This window comes from Brachyhypopomus gauderio, chromosome 18 (genome assembly GCF_052324685.1).
Source record: "Brachyhypopomus gauderio isolate BG-103 chromosome 18, BGAUD_0.2, whole genome shotgun sequence".
Lineage (NCBI taxonomy): Eukaryota > Metazoa > Chordata > Actinopteri > Gymnotiformes > Hypopomidae > Brachyhypopomus > Brachyhypopomus gauderio.
In genome coordinates this window covers 16053302-16078045 of record NC_135228.1, presented here as the reverse complement: position 1 = coordinate 16078045, position 24744 = coordinate 16053302, and the positions used below count along the sequence as shown (strand labels likewise).

The 24744-nt window shown below is 41.7% G+C and overlaps 1 protein-coding gene across 3 annotated transcripts; it reads left to right on the top strand.

The window, feature by feature from the left end:
- The first annotated feature begins 5430 nt into the window (after positions 1–5430).
- Positions 5431–24189, top strand: stim1b (stromal interaction molecule 1b). Of its 3 annotated transcripts, XM_076980711.1 has the most exons (14): positions 5432–6275; positions 6502–6616; positions 11948–12078; positions 13298–13412; positions 13936–14047; positions 14641–14756; positions 16974–17151; positions 19376–19553; positions 20046–20213; positions 20350–20450; positions 20756–20991; positions 21132–21212; positions 22470–22533; positions 23328–24189. In XM_076980711.1, the coding sequence occupies exons 1-14, from the start codon at positions 6246–6248 to the stop codon at positions 23761–23763; spliced, it is 2061 nt and encodes a 686-aa protein (XP_076836826.1). In that variant the 5' UTR covers positions 5432–6245; the 3' UTR covers positions 23764–24189. The 3 variants fall into 3 exon arrangements, with proteins under 3 accessions (XP_076836827.1, XP_076836826.1, XP_076836828.1); XM_076980712.1 differs by lacking the exon at positions 21132–21212 and having other exon boundaries at positions 5431–6275; XM_076980713.1 differs by lacking the exons at positions 21132–21212; positions 22470–22533; positions 23328–24189 and having other exon boundaries at positions 5439–6275; positions 20760–20915.
- Positions 24190–24744: the final 555 nt, after the last annotated feature.

Genomic DNA, 24744 nt, shown 5'->3' with positions numbered 1-24744 from the left:
GGTGAAAGAAACTCATTTCAAAATTTGTCATAACTTTTATCCAGTTGCAGATTTTCTACAAAGACGGTTTAAATTCGAAGTGGAAGGTTGTTCTTTTTGTGATAGTCCAGGTGAATCCTTAGAACATCTTTTCTTCACTTGCCCCATCACTAAAATTTTTTGGAGTGACATGAGAAATTGGTTATCATTAAAACTTGAGAACATTCCGGTCTTTAATCTTAATCATGTGTTGTACTTTTTCAGCGATCTTGATCACAAAATATCTGATTTGGTGAATATTGTTTTCTTGCTTGCTAAATACCACATACACTGCTGTAAATGGAGACGCTCAGCCCCATGCTTTGCAGGCTTCCTAGTTGACTTTAAGCGGTACTTCTCCTCATTAAAATGTGTAAGATCTGAGTATGCCAAAAAAGTGGCTCTTGATGTTTCTAAATTTCTTTTGTTTTAGTGTTTTTAGTGTTTAGAGTTTTTTTTCTTGGCCCCCTAGTCCCTCTTTGTTTTCTTGACGTTTCTGTACCTTGTTTTCTCCTACCTTTACGAGTGATGTGTATGTACTTGTTATTCTTCAATAATAAAAAAAAATAATAATAAAATTTAAAAAAAAAAAAAAAAAAAAGTTTATACTTTCGCGAACGTCGCGAGCGTCGCTGCAGTGTTCTCCGAAACGATAGGTGGCGATAGGTGGCAGTGGAGAATAAAAAACCCCTGCAAAACCGGGGAAAGAACATTTTTACCTGACCAGAGACCGTATTTAATAGTGATGGGATTTTCGGCTCTATTTTGAGATGCGGCTCTAATGGCTCTTCTTACTGTGGAGAGCCGGCTCTTTCGGCTCCCAAACGGCTCCCCATATATATTTTTTACATTATTAATTAATAGCTTAAACCTTAATTTTTTAACATTTTGTTTCATTATTGACATTGTTAAGCACTTCACTTGTGATGAGTAAAAATGCTGCATAACAATGCTTTATAAATAAAACTTTTATTATAACCAATTATTAAATGATCACAAAATAGAACGCAATACAGCTTGGCCAATTGCCTGCCGTTTCCACAAAAAAAGTGGAGACTTTTTTTTTCTTCAGTGTTTCCCCACCACATTATTAACTGAAAGATGTGTGATTGGTCAGATGTGTGGAGCACACGTTTGACATGCGGGCAGTGGAGACATTCTTTGCAGTGTTGTCCGAAACGATATGTAGTAGTATAAAGAAACACCCCTCAAAACAGGGGAAGGAACAATTACCTGACGAAAATTAATGTTGCATTGTGTTCCAGGTTTGGAAAGTGCTAAAGTAGGCTAAAGTATTTGAAAATGTAACTGTATTTTGTTTCACAACAAATAGATGTCTGACTGAATCGATGTGATAAAAAAGCGAATTATTTCGAGTATATGTATAAATATTTAAGTTTAAGGTGCTGGGAAATATTGAAAATGGCCTTTTTCAATATTGAAAAGTGACGTACAAGTGCTTGAATTCCACCTTGTAAAGGTGTATGAACACGGCATACATAACTTTGTTCATTGCGCTGAAGATGTGCACGACCTCGCTTCGCACGGGGGTCCTCACGCAGGGGCGGAGCCACCGCGATTGCGTCATTTTCGGCGCACGGACCCTCACGCTGAGGAAATAAACTCTCCGCTCTCTACCACTGGCAGAAGCAGAGGAGGGAGAGGGAGAGACAGCGAGGCACCGAAGGACAAATAAAAACGATGTTGGAAAAAAACTGTGGCACTTGCAGAGCACAAGCGCAATACTGAAGGAAAAGGCGGCTCCCAAATAGGATCCTAAAACGGCTCCCATTGCGGAGCCGGTTCCAATCGTTCACTTCAAAGAGCCGGCTCTTAGAACCGGATCGTTCGCGAACGACACATCACTAGTATTTAAACACATCAGGCATCAAACGTAAATATGGCTTTGCAGTGTTGTCCGAAACGATACGTTAACAAATACGAGCCTCTTGTAATTCCAGGGCGAAACATGAGAAAACGTGAAGACGTTAAGATTGGGCGTTTTGAAAATAAACAATCATAAACTAATGTGATAAAAAAAGCGAATTATTTCGATTCATTTAGAGTATATGTATAAATATTTAACTTAATTAAGTTTAACGTGCTGGGAAATATTGAAATGGACCTTTAAAGTGACCAAGTGCTTTAATTCCACCTTATAAAGGTGTATGAACCCGGCAAACATGACTTTGTCCATCGCGCTGAAGCGCGGCGCGCGCGCGAAGTTTATACTCGACGCGGCGCGAGGGTCCGCGCGGCGAAAATGACGTAATCGCTGTGGCTCCGCCCGTGCGCGAGGGCCTCGCGCGCTGTCGCGGCGCGAGGTCGTGCACCTCTCGAATTTTGTAACTTCGCGCGCGCGCCGCGCTTCAGCGCGATGGACAAAGTCATGTTTGCCGGGTTCATACACCTATACAAGGTGGAATTAAAGCACTTGTACGTCACTTTAAAGGTCCATTTCAATATTTCCCAGCACGTTAAACTTAATTAAGTTAAATATTTATACATATACTCGAAATGAATCGAAATAATTCGCTTTTTTATCACATTATTTAATGGTTGTTTATTTTCAAAACGCCCAGACGTCTAACGTCTTCACGTTCTCTCATGTTTCGTCCTGGAATTACAAGAGGCTCGTATTTGTTAACGTATCGTTTCGGACAACACTGCAAAGCCATAATTACGTTTGATGCCTGATGTGTGTATATATACGGTCTCTGGTCAGGTAAAAATGTTCTTTCGCCGGTTTTGCATGGGTTTTTATTCTCCACTGCCACCTATCGCCACCTATCGTTTCGGAGAACACTGCAGCGACGCTCGCGACGTTCGCGAAAGTATAAACGCCTACACCGCTCGCGCAGGGTCGCGCGAGGTGGGCGGAGCCGCGCGACCCTGCGCGAGCGGTGTAGGTGTTTATACTTTCGCGAACGTCGCGAGCGTCGCTGCAGTGTTCTCCGAAACGATAGGTCACCAGGCAGTATTAAAGTTGTTGAGGGGGTGGCGAACGTATACTTGAGGCGCCGCGAGCGGCGCGAGGGTCCGCGCGGCGAAAATGACGTAATCGCTGTGGCTCCGCCCGTGCGCGAGGGCCTCGCGCGCTGTCGCGGCGCGAGGTCGTGCACCTCTCGAATTCTGTAACTTCGCGCGCGCGCCGCGCTTCAGCGCGATGGACAAAGTCATGTTTGCCGGGTTCATACACCTTTACAAGGTGGAATTAAAGCACTTGTACGTCACTTTAAAGGTCCATTTCAATATTTCCCAGCACGTTAATCTTAATTAAGTTAAATATTTATACATATACTCGAAATGAATCGAAATAATTCGCCTTTTTATCACATTATTTAATGGTTGTTTATTTTCAAAACGCCCAATCTTAACGTCTTCACGTTCTCTCATGTTTCGTCCTGGAATTACAAGAGGCTCGTATTTGTTAACGTAATTTCAACATTTTAATGTACTTTAGCCTAAATTCCAGCACTTTTCAAACCTGAAACACAAAGCAACATTAAAATGCGTCAGGTAAATGTTCATTCCCTTTTTTTTGAGGGGTGTTTCTTTATACTACCACATATAGTTTCGGACAACATTGCAAAGTCATATTTACGTTTGATGCCTGATGTGTATATATACGGTCTCTGGTCAGGTAAAATGTTCTTTCACCGGTTTTGCAGGGATTTTTTATTCTCCACTGCCTCCTATCGCCACCTATCGTTTCGGAGAACACTGCAGCGACGCTCGCGACGTTCGCGAAAGTATGCCTGGTATATTTAATAAATACATAAGAAAATTTCAAGTACTAAATCTAATTAATTCAATTCATATTAGGATTGCGGGCGGGGGCGACAGAAATGTGTATGTGGTGGGCGGGTGCGGCTTTAAAACAAGCGATTTTTTGGCCGGTGCGGGCGGGAGCGGGATTAAAACAAGCAGGTGCGGGCGGGAGCGGGATTAAAACAAGCGATTTTTTGGCGGGAGCGGGATTAAAAAAGCAGTCCCGCGCAGACCTCTACCGCGAGCGGCGCGAGGGTCCGCGGCGAAAATGACGTAATCGCCTCGCGCGCTGTCTGTTCGCGAGGTCGTGCACCTCTCGAATTTTGTAACTTCGCGCGCGCGCCGCGCTTCAGCGTGATGGACAAAGTCATGTTTGCCGGGTTCATACACCTTTACAAGGTGGAATTAAAGCACTTGTACGTCACTTTCAAGGTCCAGTTCAATATTTCCCAGCACGATAAACATAATTAAGTTAAATAATAATACATATACTCGAAATGATTCGAAATAATTCGCTTTTTTATCACATTATCACATTATTTAATGGTTGTTTATTTTCAAAACGCCCAATCTTAACGTCTTCACGTTCTCTCATGTTTTTTTTTTTTTTTTTTTTTTTTTTATTATTATTATTATTTTTTTATTTATTAAATCACACTTCACAGAGGTAAGTATACAACGAACAGTATACAAAAACATAACATACAAATGAGCCAGACGAGCCAGGGGTTATCTACATTAAACAAACAGGTTATAAGTGGAACATACATTCAAAGTTCTGATCGCCTTCTTGTTTGTTGAATCAGCAAGCAATTTGAAATAATATTCCATTTCCTTTCTGAATACTAAAAAACAAGGGGTTTTCTTACCAAACTTACTTTTATGAATAAAAAATTTAGCTTGAAGCAAAATCAGGTTTAGTGAAAAATAGCATTTCCCCTCCTTCTTGGCATACTTATGAAAGCCAAAGACAACATTTTCCCAGTATAAAACAAAATCTTTGAGGAGATGATCAATGAAGAATCTGCTGAGGTCTCCCCAAAATTGTTTGCTCTGCGAACAATGCCAGAATAAATGAACCACTGTTTCTGGATGGGAGTTACAAAAAGAGCAATTTGTGTTGATGTTTTTCTTGAATTTTTGCATATAATGGTTGGCAGGGTAGCATTTATGTAAAATCTTATATGATACCTCCTTAACTTTGTTTGTAATTAAAAATTTATGTGGGAGCATCCAAACTTTTTCCCAATCAATGTTGTTGCTGAGGCGACTCCAATATGCAGTTATGTAAGGGACGTTCTCTCATGTTTCGTCCTGGAATTACAAGAGGCTCGTATTTGTTAACGTATCGTTTCGGACAACACCGCAAAGCCATATTTACGTTTGATGCCTGATGTGTGTATATATACGGTCTCTGGTCAGGTAAAAATGTTCTTTCACCGGTTTTGCAGAGGTTTTTTATTCTCCACTGCCACCTATCGCCACCTATCGTTTCGGAGAACACTGCAGTGACGCTCGCGAAAGTATCTACACCGCTCGCGCAGGGGCGCGCGAGGTGGGCGGAGTCGCGCGCTACGGTCGCTCGCGAAAGTATAAACCAGTCTTTAGACTGATTGGTCAATGGTGGTCACGGTTTTAGATCAGTTATACATAATTTATATTGTATACTAAGGATGGGTTGAAGAATCTACTAGCAAAAGTAGGTTTTGCAGCTTGTGTAAATTAATTACTTGTGTAGCTGGACCGCATCCAGGAATGCAGTGCAAGTGGAATCTTGTCCTTACGCCTTACGTGGGAGAAGATACTGATACTGGTACTTTCATTTGAGTCTCTTGACGCCTGCTGCATCTTCTCGCCAAGTTTGGTGTTTCTGGGCCTTACGGTCTGCTGCACATTATGCACTACGCGCTCGAACCCTAATACAATTTGTTAGTTATATAATTACTTATAACATGACTTTTCGGCAATTTGTAAGTGAAGCTATTTTTCACCACGAGGTGGCAGCATTGTCCTACTTTTGAGGATGTTGATCTATTGTTGATGAGTACTGATCAAACGCTGAAGAAGTTTTTTTTTTCTCCAGCGTCGGAAAGTTCGTTGTAAACTCCACGCATATCTGTCATGAACTGTTGAGTTCTTGAAACGGACTAATAAACGTTGAGAAGTCGGAGGAAAATACGTTTTAGCCAGATTTCTGGGAGCCTGTTGCATTTTGCTTTGAGTAAAGTGCGAGACGGCGGTATTGGACGCTTATTGCTGGATGCGGGTTTTCCAGTATCTTTGGGTGATTCAAGATAGGAGAATGTGATCAGTAAAACGGTTTTTGAAGATAGTTTAATCATTGTTAAAACCTTAAAGCCTCCGGATTTCAAGTAAACAGTTGATTCAGTCGCATCCTCCATCAATGGAACGCAGTCACTGTCATCTAAAAAGTCATTTCGTGTAGGCTACATGTGATGAAAAAAACGAGGCTCTTACAGGAAACGGTAAGTTCTCGAAACGATTTAGATACGTTTATTAGTTTATTATTTCCACTGTTGCAGCAACCATCTTTTCCAAATAGTGAGAATTGCAAGTGAATTAGCCCATTAGACTTAATACGTAACTTTGGCGTCTCAACAAAGCTGCGTTATGCACTGGCGTTAACTTCCTCGAATGGTGCGGCAAAACGTGGTCTTGTTTTAAGTTTCCCCCCTTATTTTTTATGTTAAGGTCAACATGGATTCAGTAAGTCTTGCTTGCTTATGCATCGTATGCCTTTGCTTCTTGAGGAGTGCAGCAGACCATCCAAGATTGAAAGACTTACGGTCTGCCAACGGACTATCAGGTGAGACATTTCTGCCTGTCTCTCCACGCGAAGTGCGAAGACTAAACATGTACTAAACATTGTTTTGAACATTACAAAAGCGCGTATGTTCACAATGGTATGACAGACTACACAACAAAAGTTAGATTTTTAAAATATAACTAAGTCGTTGCATCCATGCATCTGACTAATAAAATTCCTTGCTATGCCACCGTGCCCTGACCTGTGTAGCTACTGTCAAATACGTAAATTGTGGTGTAGGCTAATGCCAAATAACTAATCGATATTTTGTGATTTAAAATTAATCTTAAAATTAAGCAATCTCAGGCTTCTTTCTTTACAGGCCAGATGCTAAGAGAGTGGTAGGGTTATAGTATATTGAGTATAGTAGCGAGCAATATAGAGTATAGAGAGATTGCCCAATGTATATAACTGTGTTGGGTGGACTCTAGTAAGTGTTAACTAGTTTTGAATTTAAAGTTTGTATGGCAGTTTTGTCAATTAACCTTTGACTGACCAACAAAACATCATTCAAGGCAGAATGAAAAGTATTTTCAACAGAGGGCTCATTCAAGTCCAGTGTATGAAATTTTTACCTTAGTTTTTCCCATGCAGTTTAGTCATACCAACTGATCCACAGGTATGTGATCTTGAAGGTGTTGTATTAGCCTTGTTCTCCATATGGCTCGTTCTGATGAAGGACATGGATAAGTGTTATAGACCTTAAAGCCTTTCCTACCAGACTTATGCTAATAATCACAATGGTCCAGCTGAATCTACTACTACTGTTTGACAGCAAAGAAAAAAAGAAAAACATTTCGGACAGAGATCCTTCATCAGTTATGCAAGCTGATAGAAGCATATTAATGCAGCAGTTTTTTTCCTTTGAGTTTCATTACCGCAATATCAACAATTGTCGATGCAAAAATGCCTTAACCCCTGAAAACAACAGCTCTTTCATTCTGATGGTCGTCTTCTCTGGAAACTCTAATGGTCCTCTGGTTCTCTGGAAACTGTGATGGACCTCTGGTTATCTGGAAGCTGTGTGTACTTAACTACAGTTTTGAATATCTACATCTCCCATTACAGTCACTCACCTGGAATATAATCTAATAGGCTATATGTATTAAACATGTACCAATATAGAATTTCTTGGGCCTATACAATAACCGATAAAGCACATTGTTGTGCATATTAATAACTGATAACTTTTACATTTAGCCTATGCATTTATGCATTTTAAAGGAAGGTCCATAGTCTGTATGAAGTGCAGTGGGTGTGAGACATGTTAAACTCTATGGATGAAATTTAAACTTTCTCAGATGTTAAGGGCCATTTTAGGACTTCAACTGGTGCTGGTGCAAAGAAAACCGATGATTGGAAAGCACACAGAACAAAAACACGACTGCACCACTCCAGAGTTACCCACAGAACAAAAACACAACTCCACAGTCACCCATAGAACAAAACCACAGGACTGCACAACTCCACAGTCACCAACAGAGCAAAAACACAGCACTGCACAACTCCACAGTCACCAACATCAGGTACTTTGCTTAATGAGTAAACAGCAAAATAAAATAAAAAATATCTGATGTGAAAATTGTTCCAAACACAGGGTGAACTTTACAAAAGAAAACTAACCTATGATTATTAGCATGTTATGATTACTAGTAATATACAAACAAGACATAAATTAAACAGAAAGCCTAATCTGTTGGGTAGATGATAATGTGGTAATTATGGCCCAAAATCTCAATATCAAGGCAACAATGATAATGTAACGTGGAGGTGTGTAAGGCAGGACGAGAGCAGCTTGAAGCACTTGGCTATCTTTATTAGCTAGCTTGTTAGCGCATTCGCGCATAAACACACACAAGTCAAAACAAACCAACAACTGACAACTAACAACAAGACACACACTTAAATACCAAGACGACAACAAGGGACAGGTGACAGGTGTGAGACACACACGCACATACGCACACAAAAACATTAACGTCATCATGACTTCACACTTTAGGGTGCTATTTGACTAACCCAGAGTGGGAACACACACGGAAGTACATTTATGGATATGGAAAGACGCGCCAGCAAACGCACAGACACACCCGAGGGGAGGAGACAGGGGCTGCACCCTTACAGATAAATTCGAAGTTGTCCATATCAGCAAATAATAAACTGGCTTCCAATAGGTTTCCAGTTGTGGACCTCTAATACAGACACAATACTAATACTCACACAAACATATGTGTGATATATGTATATTTTGAAATTCTATATAACCCCTTTCTTTATTTTGAGTGTTGGATTTTATGTTTAGATAAAAAAAATTAAATTAGCTGAGCATAAACAATAATTTCTCAGTATCCTCAAATGTCACCTGCAGCATTTCAAAATTGCACAGATGTTAGTTTCAGTGTGGACGTTTTTAGAGGGTCCTGTGTACTGTGTGTGTAAGTGTGATTTGCATGTGTTGGCAGGTTGCATGCATGTTTCAACTCTGTTTTTACCAGGACATGTACTGCTTGCTATCACTGGCTAGTCCTTGCATTGAACAAGGAAATGTGTAAATTTGCCTTGCTGCTGTCAGACATCCTTATAGAAACACATGGTGCATGGATCACAGCATGCAGGACTGGAAACACCACTGATGCCAATAATGAAAAAAAACATGCATCTTTCATATAATATTTACCCTGTTTTCTGTGTATGTGGGCTGTAGTCAATTCTGTTTTCACAACAGCTCCAAGCTGAGAGAGTGATGATTAGCAGGTATTTTGTAGAATATGAAGTCAGTTCCTGTGTCTCTCTGAACTAGACAACTGTCTGCTGCTTTCTTGGAAGATTGGAAGAGAGAGCTAGCTTAATTCCATCTACATAACCTTACTAAACACCAGATTGACTAACAACTGTGTGTGTATCAACTGAGGTGCTTGATCTTATGATCCTACTCTAAATTGTAGGTACTGTGTTATAGGTTGCTGCAAAAGGATCGTTCAGGTTTTTTCAGTGGCCTACATTTTTTATGTTGTTTCTTATCCACCTCATTCACAGTCAGGAACTCTAAAGTAAATTATTACAGGTTTAGGTTTTTTTCCCCACCACATTGCATTTAAGATGTCAACATATCATCAGACACATCTGACATCAGAAAGCAACTTTCATAAGGTGCTGTAATGGGCACTAAACTGGCATGAAACATCTGAGTGGTGGTGCTGGGAGATTGCATTGTAGTGAACTGCTACATAATCTTAGCATTCACATATTACATTGAGCCTCCAGAATGTGTCTGTCTGATCATAACAAAAGCGACAGATACACAGCAAACAGGAATAACAGTGGACAAGTTTTATGGTACAATAAAAATCCAGTTCTTGTTCAAATAGAGTAGACCTGATCAAAGACTGTGGCATTCTCACCTGCTGAACTTACTTATTGGATCGAGGTTCTGTGGTGTATCAGCTGGAATATCTGCCATGTTTTCGTATCTTTAAGAGATAATAGCTTTGTCAGCAGTTGGAACAGGATTTTGGTCTTGTACTAACAACATAGTTAGACACTCTGGGATGCTGCTGAAAAATTAGTTCTTTATCCCTTACAACATTCTCTGTTCTCTCTTCTCTTCTGTATTCTTTGTGTAAATTGCTATTATCAGCTTGTAGTTAGCAGTCAGCTAGGTGAACCCTTGCAACATAATTAAAAACTGACCTGCATAACTTTCACCAAAATTATTTTTGTTTTTTAATGCATGCATTGATTCATCCAACTACTCATAAGATTGGTCAGGATGTTTGCAGCTCACAAGAGAATCTGTAATCTTTAAAGTCTGGTGATTTGTTAGGTGTTGTGATTTATTGGGATGTCTGTTTTACATGTTGCAGCCTTTCATTGATGTAGATATTGTATACACCATTATAAAATATGTGCAATTTGTTTCCCTGTGCTCTGAGCATGGCCTCCTTCTCTCATCAGTAGGCGAGAACTGTGTGATCTCGCCAGCACATGTGCTTTTTTCCACCAGATGGGTCAGAGGGCAGTGCTGAAGGGGCCTGTCAGAGCCGCATGCCCTGTAAATCCTAGCGGCTCCACGCGGCCCAGCTGTGTCCTCAGATCCTGTTCAAAGGCACTGGCTTCCTGTGCAGCGTACCAAACTCTTCTTGATTCCCCCCGTCTCTCCCTCTTAAACTCTTATCTCACGACATGGACCTCAGCCACAAAGGCTTTACTACTGAGACTGTGAGAAACGTGGCTTTGCTATTAGAAAACAAAGAGTGTCCCCTGATCAGTTTCCTTGATGAAATGAATGACTTCCCATGCATATAGCCACCCTTAATTACCATTGCATTCACAGGTTTCCATACAAACCAAATGTAAATGCAGTGTTCCCCTAATACAGTATATTAGCAACCTGAGGTGGTTTCGTAAAGATCCGAACTCTGGACAGCAGTAACAGAAAGGTGCCATGTTTGGTGCATGTTCTAAATAACAGTGGCAGTCATGTTATTTTCAGTGGTTATGCATTTGAAACGCTGTTTTCCTTTAGCAGTTCAAGTGGTTCTGCAAAATGTCATCAAAAAACACGTTCACACCTGTGCGGTGTGTAAATGTCACAGTACAGCCTTTGCAGACATGTTCGATTTGATGTATTTCTCTTACAGAGGTGACTTTGGCATGCCTACCTTCAGGATCTCTACTCATTGCTTCAGTAATCCAGCAGCTGTGTTGTTTCTGTCTATAAATAGCATTAAAAGTCTCTCTGTGGTTTTCGCAAGCTACATCAGTAACCGTACTGACTTTATCTTCCTGGGTTTTAGTGCAGTCCTTTTGCAGTAGGTTCTGTCAATACACTTTTACACAGACTGTAGATTCTATTTTTACAAGTACACCAGGCTTCCTCTTGTTATAATTAGTAGTGTAGGCAACAGTTAGAAATGTTAGAAAGTTAGGAACTCCTTAAAAATTTATTGAAAGCAGCATGTAGAATTAAATGATAAATAGATCAAACATTTTATATCAAAAGATCAGTTACAAAAGAGTGTAAAAAAATTATCATGTATTATTAGTTTGAAGTATTTCTGCTTTAAACAAATGCATTATAAAAAACAGAGGCTTCTTTAGATTGTGCGTGTATGATAGAGTAGTTTGTGTTTGATCATTTTATTTTTATAGTTTGCAATAGTTTGCAACTTCAGCTAGTCTACCCCGTTAGTATAATATTTGAATTGCGAAGTGGTTGGTTTAGAGGGTGTGAGCAGAAGGTGTTGGTTCAGCAGACCTACTCAAATACATATTCGGAGAGGCATGAAGTCTCATTGTTTTCCCTCTGCTTGATTTTTCTCTCTCGTTCAGAGCTGTGTGAGATCGACAAAGTCCTGTGTGAGGATGAGAATGCGGTGCTGAGTTTCGAGGCCATCCGTAGCATCCACAAAGTCATGGACGACGATGCAGACGGAAGTGTGGATGTGACAGAGACGGACGGGGTGAGGGGAGAAGCTTCTCGCCTGCTTCAGAAGAGTGTTCTCGCACTGTTCCAGTGAAGCATCTCACCTGCTTCAGAAGAGTGTTCTCGCACTGTTCCAATGAAGCATCGAATTCACACCACTCACTTTTTTTTTTTCCAAAATAGTGCAGACTAGTTCATGGCATATATGGTATTTTGCTCAGCTGTAGCTATGCAGTATATTCCTATGAGAAGACTCAGGAAGAGGGTCTTTCTACTACTGAGAACCTTATTTTCTTAAAATGACGATGTAGTCTAACATCATGTGTTCATAAACACTGTGTCTAGAAAAAAAACTGCCTAGCTAGGGTTTTCTCTGAGTGGCATTTTAACGAACTCTAATAACTAAATGATCATGGTATAATCAAGGCTATGGATTTGAAGCAACTCAGTCTTTCCTCAGCATGTTGTGTTGAGGGTGTTGTGGGTGAATGTAGGTCATGGCACCAAAATGTTTGTCTGCTCGTCCACAGTCGTTTTGCTGTTCATTTGGCAAGTTCAATAACTTCTCCTGCAGTCTCTGACCATATGTGCGTATTTCACTTAATTTTGCATTCACTTCACTCTGCTGAGAATCTCAGACCTACACAGATCAGCAAAAAGCACTTTATTTAGTTAATGTGCAAAAAAAAGACAGTGCTTTTTTGTGCTCATGTAAACACACTATATTAAGAGCATTTGATCTCATGCCCAAAATTACAGGATGTAAATGTTTTTTTCTCTCTGTTCAACAGACTAAACTAGAATGACATACTAAAAAACATGAAACATGAAAATGTTCATGATGTGTTCCTGTGTGCCTGGAGAGAGTAACACATTTCAGACCCATATGCCCAATGTGGGTCCTGTGCACCCTGGTGGTTGTGAGCTCTGTGATTGTAGCTCAGTGTAGACCAGTAAAACACACTGGGAATCTCGAGGACTGCAGTATCAGGATATAAAATGATAGAGATTTTAAAAAATACAAAGGCCAAAAAAATCTTAAATGTTGAAAACTGAGTTGTTTTTGTTGTTATTATTTGGATAATGCTGAAAGCCATTCTGTTTCATTCTTATACATGCATTATCCTAACAGGTAAAATCTCTAGATTAGGATGCTTAGGTTCTTGAAATGTGCTATATAAATTCCAATTTTTGTTTTTCTATTTGATGTTATTGTTGTTTTTAATGCTATTATTACATTTTGTGTTTTCCTAAAGTTTCTCAGAGAGGATCTGAAGTATCATGACCCCAAGGCAAAACACAGAAGTTTCCATGGAGCAGACCTGCTGATTACTGTGGAAGACATGTGGAACACCTGGAGGTCCTCTGAAGGTCTGCATAAACACACACACACACACACACACACACACACACACACACACACACACACACATACAGCATCACCCATACACAGTGCAAGATGGATACTGCTCATAGTGCTTCTACACACACAGCCAAACACTACAGAATCCTTCCTACCACAAATAACCAAATGTGCTAAATGTGTTCTTGAAGTCCTTTGTTAACTTCTGATGTCAAATGATAGCACACTGCACCTTGTGTGAGCTATACCAGCACTGTATCAGATCTGTATCTATACATGAGTGGAGCTTTGTAATATGACGACAGCCCCTAGTCCACCAGACCTGTTTTACCATAAAGATATTTGCCTGATAGTTATTAGCGTAGAGATTTGAAAAGGAAATTATGTCACAATTTTCTTACACGCATATTTTCCAGCAGTTAAGCGTGGCAGCAGTTATGTGGATGTTTAGACTGATCTGAGAGCAGCATTCTTACTATGAGGCCATTGATGAATATGACCCAGTGACTTCGGTGTAAATGTCTCTGTTAGTGTATAACTGGACCGTGGAGCAGGTGGAGCAGTGGCTCATTTGCTATGTGGAGCTGCCCTCATATGTCGAATCCTTTAAGAAGAATGAGATCAGTGGCAAAGCCCTGCCAAGGTAATGTACAGAACCACCTTTACACCATCACCTCTTTACATTTACTGAGTACAGGACCACCACCTTTACACCATCACCTCTTTACATTTACTGAGTACAGGACCACCACCTTTACACCATCACCTCTTTACATTTACTGAGTACAGGACCACCACCTTTACACCATCACCTCTTTACATTTACTGAGTACAGGACCACCACCTTTACACCATCACCTCTTTACATTTACTGAGTACAGGACCACCACCTTTACACCATCACCTCTTTACATTTACAGAGTACAGAACCACCACCTTTACACCATCACCTCTTTACATTTACTGAGTACAGGACCACCACCTTTACACCATCACCTCTTTACATTTACTGAGTACAGGACCACCATCTCTTTACATTTACTGAGTGTCCCAAAGTCTAGTACTCTGGGTTTTTAGCAGTGAGTTTTTTTTTCTTTGTCTGTATAACTCCAATTAGTCCTCAAGATGTTGATCCACAGTGTGGCGTTTACCTTTGAAGTCTGGCACAGGGCCTGGTGGGATGGGTAGTGTTTCTTTTTAAACAGTACATGGTGTCCTCTCTCCACTGTGCTACAGGCTGGCCGTGAAGAATGCCACCCTGACACTGTCTGTGCTCAAGATCCTGGACCGCAGTCATGCTCAGAAGCTGCAGCTGAAAGCTCTGGACACGGTGCTGTTTGGCCCTCCACTGAGTAAGAACCCTGGGGCCCCTCTGAGACACAGGAGAAAGGATGCGAGACAGATGGAGGAAACATCTAAACTTAAACATAAACACTGATTAGACAAAGAAAATAATCTACAACTAATCAGTATTAATGAGAAGGTTATGCAATATGTTTAATTTGTAGAGGAATATTGCAGCTGTATTAAAAAACACCCTGGCTTTTCAACTGCTATTATTGATTCAGACATAGTTACCAATACCTTTAACATAAGTAACAGGCCACTGACATTTACCATAGAGTCTTTTGCAGTGTTATAGTATTTTACAGTACTGTAGTGGTGTAGATTAGCCTACAGTGGGGTTAGTAAAGCAAACCCTCCAGAGAGGGATTTATGTAAACCATGTAGACCAAAGGGAACAAGAGGTTTGCAGCTTCAGCCAGGCATAACCCGATTCTATTTTTGTGCTCAGAGAAAACATGTTCAGTGGTGTTTTTGCACATGAGTGAATTTTTTCAAGCTGTTTGAAAATAGCCAGGAGTTGTTCAGGGAAAGAATTGGGAGGACAAAGATGTGCTTCATTGTCATCACTCAATTCAGTGCGACACTCCAACACAAAGACGTGGATGAAGGCAGAAATGGGTGGAATTTGTGGTGTATGGCCAATTACCATGGACTGTCACATTTGTACACAGAAATTAATGTAAAAACCTACCGATGTCAAGTATACCTATAATGCAAAGCTAAAGGTCTTAGACATCCATTAGTCCATTAGTCCATGAGTCAAAATATTCCACTGTTCTTTTCTAAACCAGCGTTAATATTATTGTCCATCTTAATTAACTATACACTACAGGTGTGACAGAGCTTGAATAACAGTGGAATATTCCGTTAATATGTTTTGGCTGAAGTCTATATTGTTGTTTGAGACGAGGCACAGTGTACTGAATACACAGCAGCCTGTTCAGGCCATTGCTCATATATGTAATGGGATCACCATGCTGAGGGACTAATGAAGGCCATAGTAGTTTCAGCAGCCAGAAAGCACCTTAAAGGAGGAACATCTTGTGAAATATCAAATGGGCATGCTTGACGTAACCTGTTTGAGAGGTCCGAGCTGTCCATGTCGGTGTTGTAGTGGGCAGTGCGGCCGCCTAGAACAGTTTGTTAACGGTCAGGAATTTCAGTCGTGTATGCTATCCTGTCACATTATTGGACTCTTTGCAGAAGACACATGCTCCAAAGTAAATCTCACTTAGTCCCTGGTCCTCACATTTCCCCTGAGCATATATTTGTCAGTCCAGAGTGTTTTCATGTTCCCATGTCATTTCTTGGTCATTCTTTTCGAAACTTAATAATAAAGAATGTCCTTTGTAAACACTCACACATAGAAGGGCCTGAGTTTATTTTACCGGTAGGAGCATAATTGAAGATGAAATCCAAATAGGATTCATGCATGAATGGCAGAGCAAGTATGTGCACCATGCTGCCAAACTCCCACTTGCTTCCTCACAGAGAGCAGTGAGTTCAGGGCTCCCTGGTGGACCGTATGGGCCGCGGACAGGACACGTAGTCGAAGCACACGTAGCCCTGTATTAATCTGTACATCTTAACTCCACCCTTATGCAGTCACCAGAAATCCCAGAGTGCACGTTGGGACACACTTCCTTAGCCACAAACTGCATTTGAAGTAAAGCTCTAATACTGTATGCAAGAAAGTACACAGAGAACACAATATAAATTCTGCATGCCTTAATCAAAAACTAAATTTCTAAAATGTACAGTGGATTTTTGAATTGTTTAGGCTATGTTCCCTGCTTTTCAGATGTCAAAGCTGCACCGTTAACACAAGCATACCAAGTAAACATTGGTATTTTAAGCAACTGTAAACAATTTAGACAGCTGTCAGCATCGTTATGGTCTATCACTTAAGACCACTACGAATTTCAGCAATGTCTGCCTATGTTTCCAAATTCCCTTCCTGCCCTTTACTTTGTATATATGCTCACCAGGTAGTTAAGTGATTAACATGCATGTCTTTGGAGAGGGATGGAGTGAATTTCACTAAGCTTAGCAGAAGCCAGCAATGACCAAAATCATTTATAACAGCCTTAATGTTTTTTCAGAATCAGTTTGCTCCTGACTGATTCTGATTGGTTATGTATGGGCAGGTTTGCTTTTCTCAAAAGAACCATGTCAAAGAGTTGCATTATTGAATTATGATCTGTTCTTTTTTTTTTTTACAGCAAGCAGGCACAACCCCTTGAAGGACTTTGTACTGGTGGTGTCCATCATCATTGGTGTGGCAGGGTGCTGGTTTGCCTACATGCAGAACCGTAACTCGAAGGATCACATGGGGAAGATGATGAAGGACCTGGAGGGTCTTCACAAAGCTGAGCAGAGCCTCCTTGACCTCCAGCAAAAGTGAGGGTCTCATTCAGACTCATGACATGAACCATATTACTTCCTCAAATATATACAGGACCTTTCTGCAATTGTTAACTATTGAGAAGTGAGCCCGAAGCTGATGGCATTCCCCTTTCAGCTCTTCCTCAATGGATGAATGCTTTGTTTTTAAAGATTGCCCTTTGTGCAATGTTTGTGGTGGAGGGAGCGTCCTGTTCGTATCCTTGTCTTTCATACAGTGTGACGTGTGTTGTACGTGTTTCCCTATGACGCAGAAAAGCGTCACAGCATGGCTGGGAGCCTGTCCACATGGCTGTCTCTACACAGCTGCCAAAACCATGGGAACACATACATGGGAGTGCACCCCAGGGAATAAGCTGAGTGGTGTGTTGTATTTCTGGCTGCTCTCTCTCTCTTGTTCACAGACACACTTAAATGTACAGCTGAATTATTCTGGGGACAACCGTTGCTTGTGCATTCAGCTGTTGTTAATAAGATAAAAAACTTAAGGTTCCACGTGCAGGAGACCCACTGCACTGCACCCTTGGGTCCCAGCTCTGTTTAAAGAGGTGTGAAATGCTTGGCGCTGTAGTTATTTTCAGTACAGTAAATTGCACTAAAGTCTGTTTATTTCCTTGTAGTCATGCTTAATTTGCTCACCCACTGGTGCTGATAGAGTCAGCAGTCTCTGGCTCGCATGTAAGCCTCCTTCACAAGTCCTTAAATGGCCAAAAGGACAGAAGGCTCTGCTGTGAATCTGGTCTGTTTGTCTCAGACAATCACGAAGTCTTGTTTTACTGCTCATTGTGTCCAGCTGAATGTTTCTGTAGGGCGGGCTAAGCCTTTTATCAGGGGTCACAGATCCTTTAAAATCTATGACGCGAACATCCCTTCCTCTGTGCTCTAAAAGTGCTCTAACTTAAACTACCACCCTTATAGGGCACAGAACTTGTTCCCAAGACACTAGATAGTGTACAATCTTAATTCCGTTGTAGGCCAACGTGTTCCTGTCAGCCATGTTGTTTAATTTCAGCAAATTCTTTTTGCAGTTTTGCTCAAGATGAGAACGCATGAAACAAACATACACCATGAAATATTTCTGTTGTTCATGTAACATCGACTCTAGTTAGTCAGATTTTCTTAATACAGAAAGATTTCTGCGAGTCATGATGGGCCATTTGAGCCCAGCCCTGTCTGGAACGGAGCCTTAACCGCTCATGTGCTCTGACCTTCACCCAGTGCTGCCGGGGTAAAAAAGCTTTTGTGGTTTGTAGGGGAAAGTACTTGCACCCACACTCTCTTTACTGCCATCTGCCTTTCACTCTTCCCCTTTACCCGTCATTCTTTCTCTCTTTGAGTGAAATACTTGGCATTGTCTAGTGCCGTGGAGCTGTCAGTTTGATGTACGCCTCACTTCCTGTTCTCACTGTGACCACATCAGCACTGTGAGATGACAGAGCAGCACTCCTGTGCTGTACATTATTTTTGTTGTCTCATATACTCTCTCTCTCTCTCTCTCTCTCTCTCTCTCTCTCTCTCTCTCTCTCTCTCTCTCTCTCTCTCTCTCTCTCTCTCTGCTGCCATCTCAGTAGAACTGTAGATCCTGCATAGTGAACCTTTTACACATACTCATAAGAGTAACATTTGGAGTTGGTGTTTTTGTTATGTTGTGAGATCGACAGGCCAGCTGGTTGCTAGCCACAACCTTCCGTAGCAGGAGTAGCAGGAGTTAAACCAGTTGCTACAATGAACAGGTCTCAGCTTGTTTAGACAGAGTTGTTCTGCTCTCTTTCACTTTCTAACCATGAGGCAAAAAGAGGAAAGATTTTGAAGTTTGTTTACTATATATCTTGTAGAACTTGTAATTCGAAACCTGACAAGCATTTGCTTTATTGTACAGCTTTCACTAGGGTCCCCTCTTTTGGTAGACCTATGTACTGCAGGCATTCCTTTACAGAGAAATAGCTCAACCTTTCAGTGTATGAAGTATAATCATATACTCGGTGTCCTCATAATCAAAACAAGTTTTTTGGTCTATTAATGAACTCATATCATTCATGGCATATGGCATTATTTTTATGGTTTCCCCTACATTGTCTATTTTTTTAAATGATTTCCCACTCTAGGTTAGTCAAATAGCAGCCTAAAAAATGAAGTCATTATGATGTTAACATTTGTGTGTGTGTGTGTGTGTGTGTGTGTGTGTGTGTGTGTGTGTGTGTGTGTGTGTGTGCGCGCGCAGGCTGCAGAGAGCGCAGGATGAGCACCGCTCAGTTGAAGTGGAAAAGGTGAATCTGGAACAGAAGCTGAGAAATGAGATCAGTGCGGCCAAGCAGGAGGCTCAGAGACTACGGGAGCTTCGCGAGGGCACCGAGAACGAACTGAGCCGGCAGACGTACGCTGAAGAGGAGCTGGAGCAGGTGTCACATGACACACCAGCACACTCGCACACAGGGCCCTGTCTCTACATGGCTGTCTGATTGGCTCCACCAGTGTAAACATCCCAGGTTTAGACCGTTTGGCATAATTGATTTGAAATAATTGAAACTAATCTCATCTTAACACTGAAATTAAAATCCCATGTTCATTCATGTAATTCATGTTCATTCATGTAATTCTTTTTTTTCTGTAACTGTAATGGAATACAGATAATTTTCCTGTGTCCTGACTACCACTGAGTTCTGTTACTACTCAATCCTGTGCACTCGTATACACACACATGCATGACATTCGCACACACACACGTACACCTTAAATACCAGCAGTTCATAGGGCATAGGTTGTTTGCATATTATTAACCACAGAATACAGTTATTCACTGAGCACTCTCAGTAAACAAACAAAATACACAAACACGATTAATGCATTTTTCGTGTGTGTGTCTGTGTGCGTGTGTGCATGCGTGCTTGTAGGTGCGCACAGCTCTGAAAAAGGCGGAGAAGGAACTGGAGATGAGAAGAAGCTGGTGTCCTCCTGAACCTTTGCAGAAGTGGCTCCAGGTTACACACGAGGTGGAGGTACAGTACTACAACATAAAGAAACAGAGTGCCGAGAGACAACTCCTGTCAGCTAAAGAAGGGGTGAGACCATCGTGCATCGCAACTACGCTCATTCATTCACAAGCATGTTTACATTTCTCGGCACACACAGTGGAAAATATCGCTGCCCTCTCCAGTCCGAAGTGTTAATGTATGTGTGGCTCTGTTGTCATGGTAGGCAGAGAAGATTAAGAAGAAGAGAGGCACGCTCTTTGGGACCTTCCATGTGGCTCACAGCTCCTCTCTGGATGATGTCGATCACAAAATATTATCAGCCAAGTAAGTCCTTCATTGGTGGGTGCATTCTGGGTAGGCTCAGGGATTTTCCTGTCAGAAAGATGCTAAAAGAATTGTCTACGTTGTTTTCCCTTTGTATTTCTTTGTATTGTTATTTACGACGAGAAAGTATACAATGAGTGTAAAAGTAAGTGTAAAAAAGGAAAGATGATATTTTAACTCCCTTTATCTAGATGCTTTCAGTCATTAATGCAGCCTCTGGGATAATTCAGGAGACTTTCATTTCAGGAGACAAGTGAACTCTACACGTCTGCGTGTGTTTTCCTGTCTCACTCTGCTGTCTGCAGACAGGCTCTGGGGGAGGTGACTGCAGCCCTGAGGGAGAAGCTCCATCGCTGGCAGCAGATTGAGACTCTCACGAGCTTGACCATTGTGAATAACCCAGGCCTGCCTTCCCTGGCTTCATCGCTCAACCTGGACCCCGTCTTCCTGGGGATCCGGCCCGCCACCCCACAGCACCTGTTGCTGTCGGACGACCTGGATGACATGGACGAGGATATACTGTCCCCTGGAACCCTACGATGTGAGCTTCCCCAGCACATTTATCCTCATCGTGGGATTTGAATAGAGTTTGAATAATTTAAATGCCTGAGTCTTTTAAGTCTTTTAGGGAAGAAGTTTGTTTAAAAAACAATCCACATTCTGACCGGCTCATGTCTACAGATGCCGCCTGGCAGATGGAGCGGCGGGTGAGCGACCTTTGGCCTGTAGCCACTGACAGCCAATCCCTGTGGAAGCATTCTGGTTGGCACCGCCCTTCTTATTTTCTCGAGCAATCCTAACAGCTTCATCCGCATCCCTTCTGCTGCCCTTTTTGTTGACCGTCTTCCTTGATCTTCTCTGTTGCACTACTAACCCTGAAGCAGGCAGAACGATATTGGAGTGCTTTTTTATTATTAGTAGAGGCATTAAAGGCATCCACCTCATGGTCTTCTGACACACTATGCCAGATCCAGATGTCCTGGAATTCATAACTGCAGGAACAAAGACTACATGACTCCATTTCATGGGAGCTCAGTTGTACATCATCATTCAGAGACACTAGAAGGGGGGGGGGGGGGGGGGGGCAGTGGAGGAAGTATGACTTGGCCTACTAGTCTTAATTTCAAGCAAAAATAAAAATACTGAAGTGCTGATCCTAGGCCTGCTCTCATAACGACACCCCCACCGTCAAAGCACAATGGCCACACAAATTAGTGACCATTTATGCCTCATGGAAATACTAGTGTCTTCCATCTTCTGAGGAGACTTTAGTGTGTATGTATCAGTTCCGCTAACAAATGCTTTGATTCTCCTCAGTCCTTCACATAGCACTACAGCACTAGTCCAGTCAGAACACTAACTTCTACTTTTTCCACAGCAACTAAGTCATAGCTAGAGCAGCAGCTGATCACTGAGGACAGTTGGACTCCCACCTGCCTTCGAAAAAGCAATATTTGTGTGTGTGTATATATATATATATATACACATACATACACACACACACATACATGTGTGTATACATGTGTGTGTGTGCATATATATATATATATATATATATATATATATATATATATATATATATATATATACATACATACACACACACACACGCACACACACACACACACACACACACACACACACATCTATACCTACTGAATTTTGCAATTTCAGTGCTTCAGTATTGTGGTGCAGTGTTGCTGCTACATTATGCAGCATTGGGTTAGTACAGAGCACTTCCTCTTTGTCAATAACGTTTTCCTTCCTGTAACATTTCATTTTTTCACAGACAAACCTTTGTGACTCACTGCAAGAATCACACCTATGGCCTTCCAAAGTAACCATGTCTTCAGCTGAAATATTTGTATCATACAGTGGGAGGCTGGTCAAAGTTATACTTACAGCACAGATATAATGCGCTCATAAACATTCCAATGTGGGTACAATTCTTGAGTGTCTCAAAAAGGTGTTGTAAAAATCACTCATGATGATGTTGTCTTTGTGTATCGCTCTCTGTAGCTCCCAATCTGATGTCCCTGCGTCCACGCCATGGAGACCCCGTGCTGAGCCTCAGTCCTCAGAGGTTGGTAAAGGACAGTCAGGGTGAGGCGGGATCCCAGGTTGCCCCTCAGCCCCCTCGCCACCCCTGTGCACGACGGGCTCGCAGCCACTCCATAGGCCAGCTGGAGTCCCTGCCCACGCCCTCTCTTTTTTCTTCGCTCTCTCATCCTGCCATCGCCTCTACCTTCCCTCCTCCTTACTGGCAGTCGCCCTCTTCTTCCTCTGCCTCTCATGTCGTTGGCCTGCTCTACTGCTCTACCACTGGGTCTAGCACTGCTCAGCCGTGCCACAAAGTGCAAAGCATCGGGTACCTCACAGTTCGCCCACACTCGGAGTGTGTAACTCGCCTGTTGTGGGTGATTAACACCTAGCACTATGGTTGTTTTGCTGTACTCAACCACACAAAGTGACAACACTCTGTCCTTGCCCCATTGTCTTTGTTAATGTATGTCACGTGTCATGGTTTTATACATATCCAGTTAATGATACCACTTTCTATAAGACTTCATGTGTCTTGCTTCAACACTGCTTCAGATCTACATATCCCCAGTCACGCTGTCTCAAACCCTGTGTGCTGTCGAAATTCACCTGGGCTTTCCACCACTTCAGCCCTTTATACTCAACACTTTTGTACACATTAATTCTGTGGACTGTTTGTGCTCTCATGAATAAACTAAACTAGATATTTTTTACATTATTTCTACTGGCATCTAAAATGTGTTAATAATAGTTCCAAACTTCTTGAAACGTAGAGATTCACGAATGTACATGGAACAGTGTAATAAAACACAACACTCTTCTGTCTCATCTGTCCAGAGATCTGAACCTGTCCGACTCCGATTCCTCCCTGTCTGCGTCTCAGCATGGCGAGAGCCAGCGCTCCTCCTCCATCCTGTGGAGCAGCAAGGTCCCACCCTCCAGGTCCAACGGGGCGGGCGCCAGCTCCTCTGACAGCTCCCTCTTCCAGAAGAGGCCCTTCGGCATGGAGAAGTGCTCCAGCCTGGGGGAGATCCGCACCCAGAGCGGTGGCTTAACCACAGCCATGTCCACCAGCTCCCTCAGTCCTTCCAGCGGTGACGTAGACGGGATGTCACCAGCAGGAGGAAGAGGCCGCCTCCCCCAGCTCTCGGGCAAGAGGAGCCCGGGTGATGAGGACAGTGGCTCCCCAGGAGAGGACACAGAGACCTCCAGCACCGGCCGAAGAAAGCACGCCTTCCCTAAAATCTTCAACAAGCAAAAACATAAGAAATAGCAAAACGGAAACTTGGCTTCACCTGGGAAAAGTGGCTTGTAAAAGTAATAGGAAATAAATAAACAGTAACTATACAGTCACACTCAGAAGGTCAATTTCTTTCAAACACGTTGGTACTATTTGAATACATCTAGGGGAGCATCGACTGTATTGTGGTTTGATTTATAGAACATTTTCAAAAGACCAGAAATATTATTTTGGAAAAATGTGTGAATGTGATTTTTATGTAAAATTATTTATTCTGCAAATAGGGGCACTTTTAGGTATCTCATTTTTAGCTTAAATTATTGTTTATATTCTAATACCAACTTTACAGGCCCAGTTACATTGAAGAGATTTAATGTTAAAAAATATTAAAACTATGTATAAGGAGCATGTTATCCTAAACAGGGGAGGTACAATAAACGGTTTCTGATCTCAATTTTATTCTGATTGCCCTATTCAATGCCATGTCAGACCTGTATCCATACTGGGCATTAAATGTTTGTTTGATCTATTGAAACTGGGCACCTTGTGTATAAATATCAATGTGTCTTCTTGTCCATGCAAAAAAGTCTTGTTGGACAGTCTACATGCCTTTATTGTAATGATTTCTATTGCTGATATCTGTAAATTAAGTCAACCTCAGTATTCAGTAAGTTAAAAAAATGAATATGCGACAGATGCTTTTAAACATGCGTATGTGAAAGCCCCACCCATTCATTGTGCGTTAGGGGTGTAGTCAGGATGCTTTAAACAAGCTGTGTCTTGTTATTATCGCCTTTTTTGGACACTGTCAAAACCTAAGTGACTTACAGCAGGTGTGCCCGACACCATTACCATTCTGGAGAATTTTGTTCTGCCACACCTGCGTGTAAAACTCAGTTCCTACTGAAGGTCTTCATTAACTGGATCTGCTGTGTTAGATTAGGCTGGAACTCAGTGGTGGTGGTGGTAGATATGGATACTCAGTTGTTACTGGATTATTTTAGTTTAGTAATG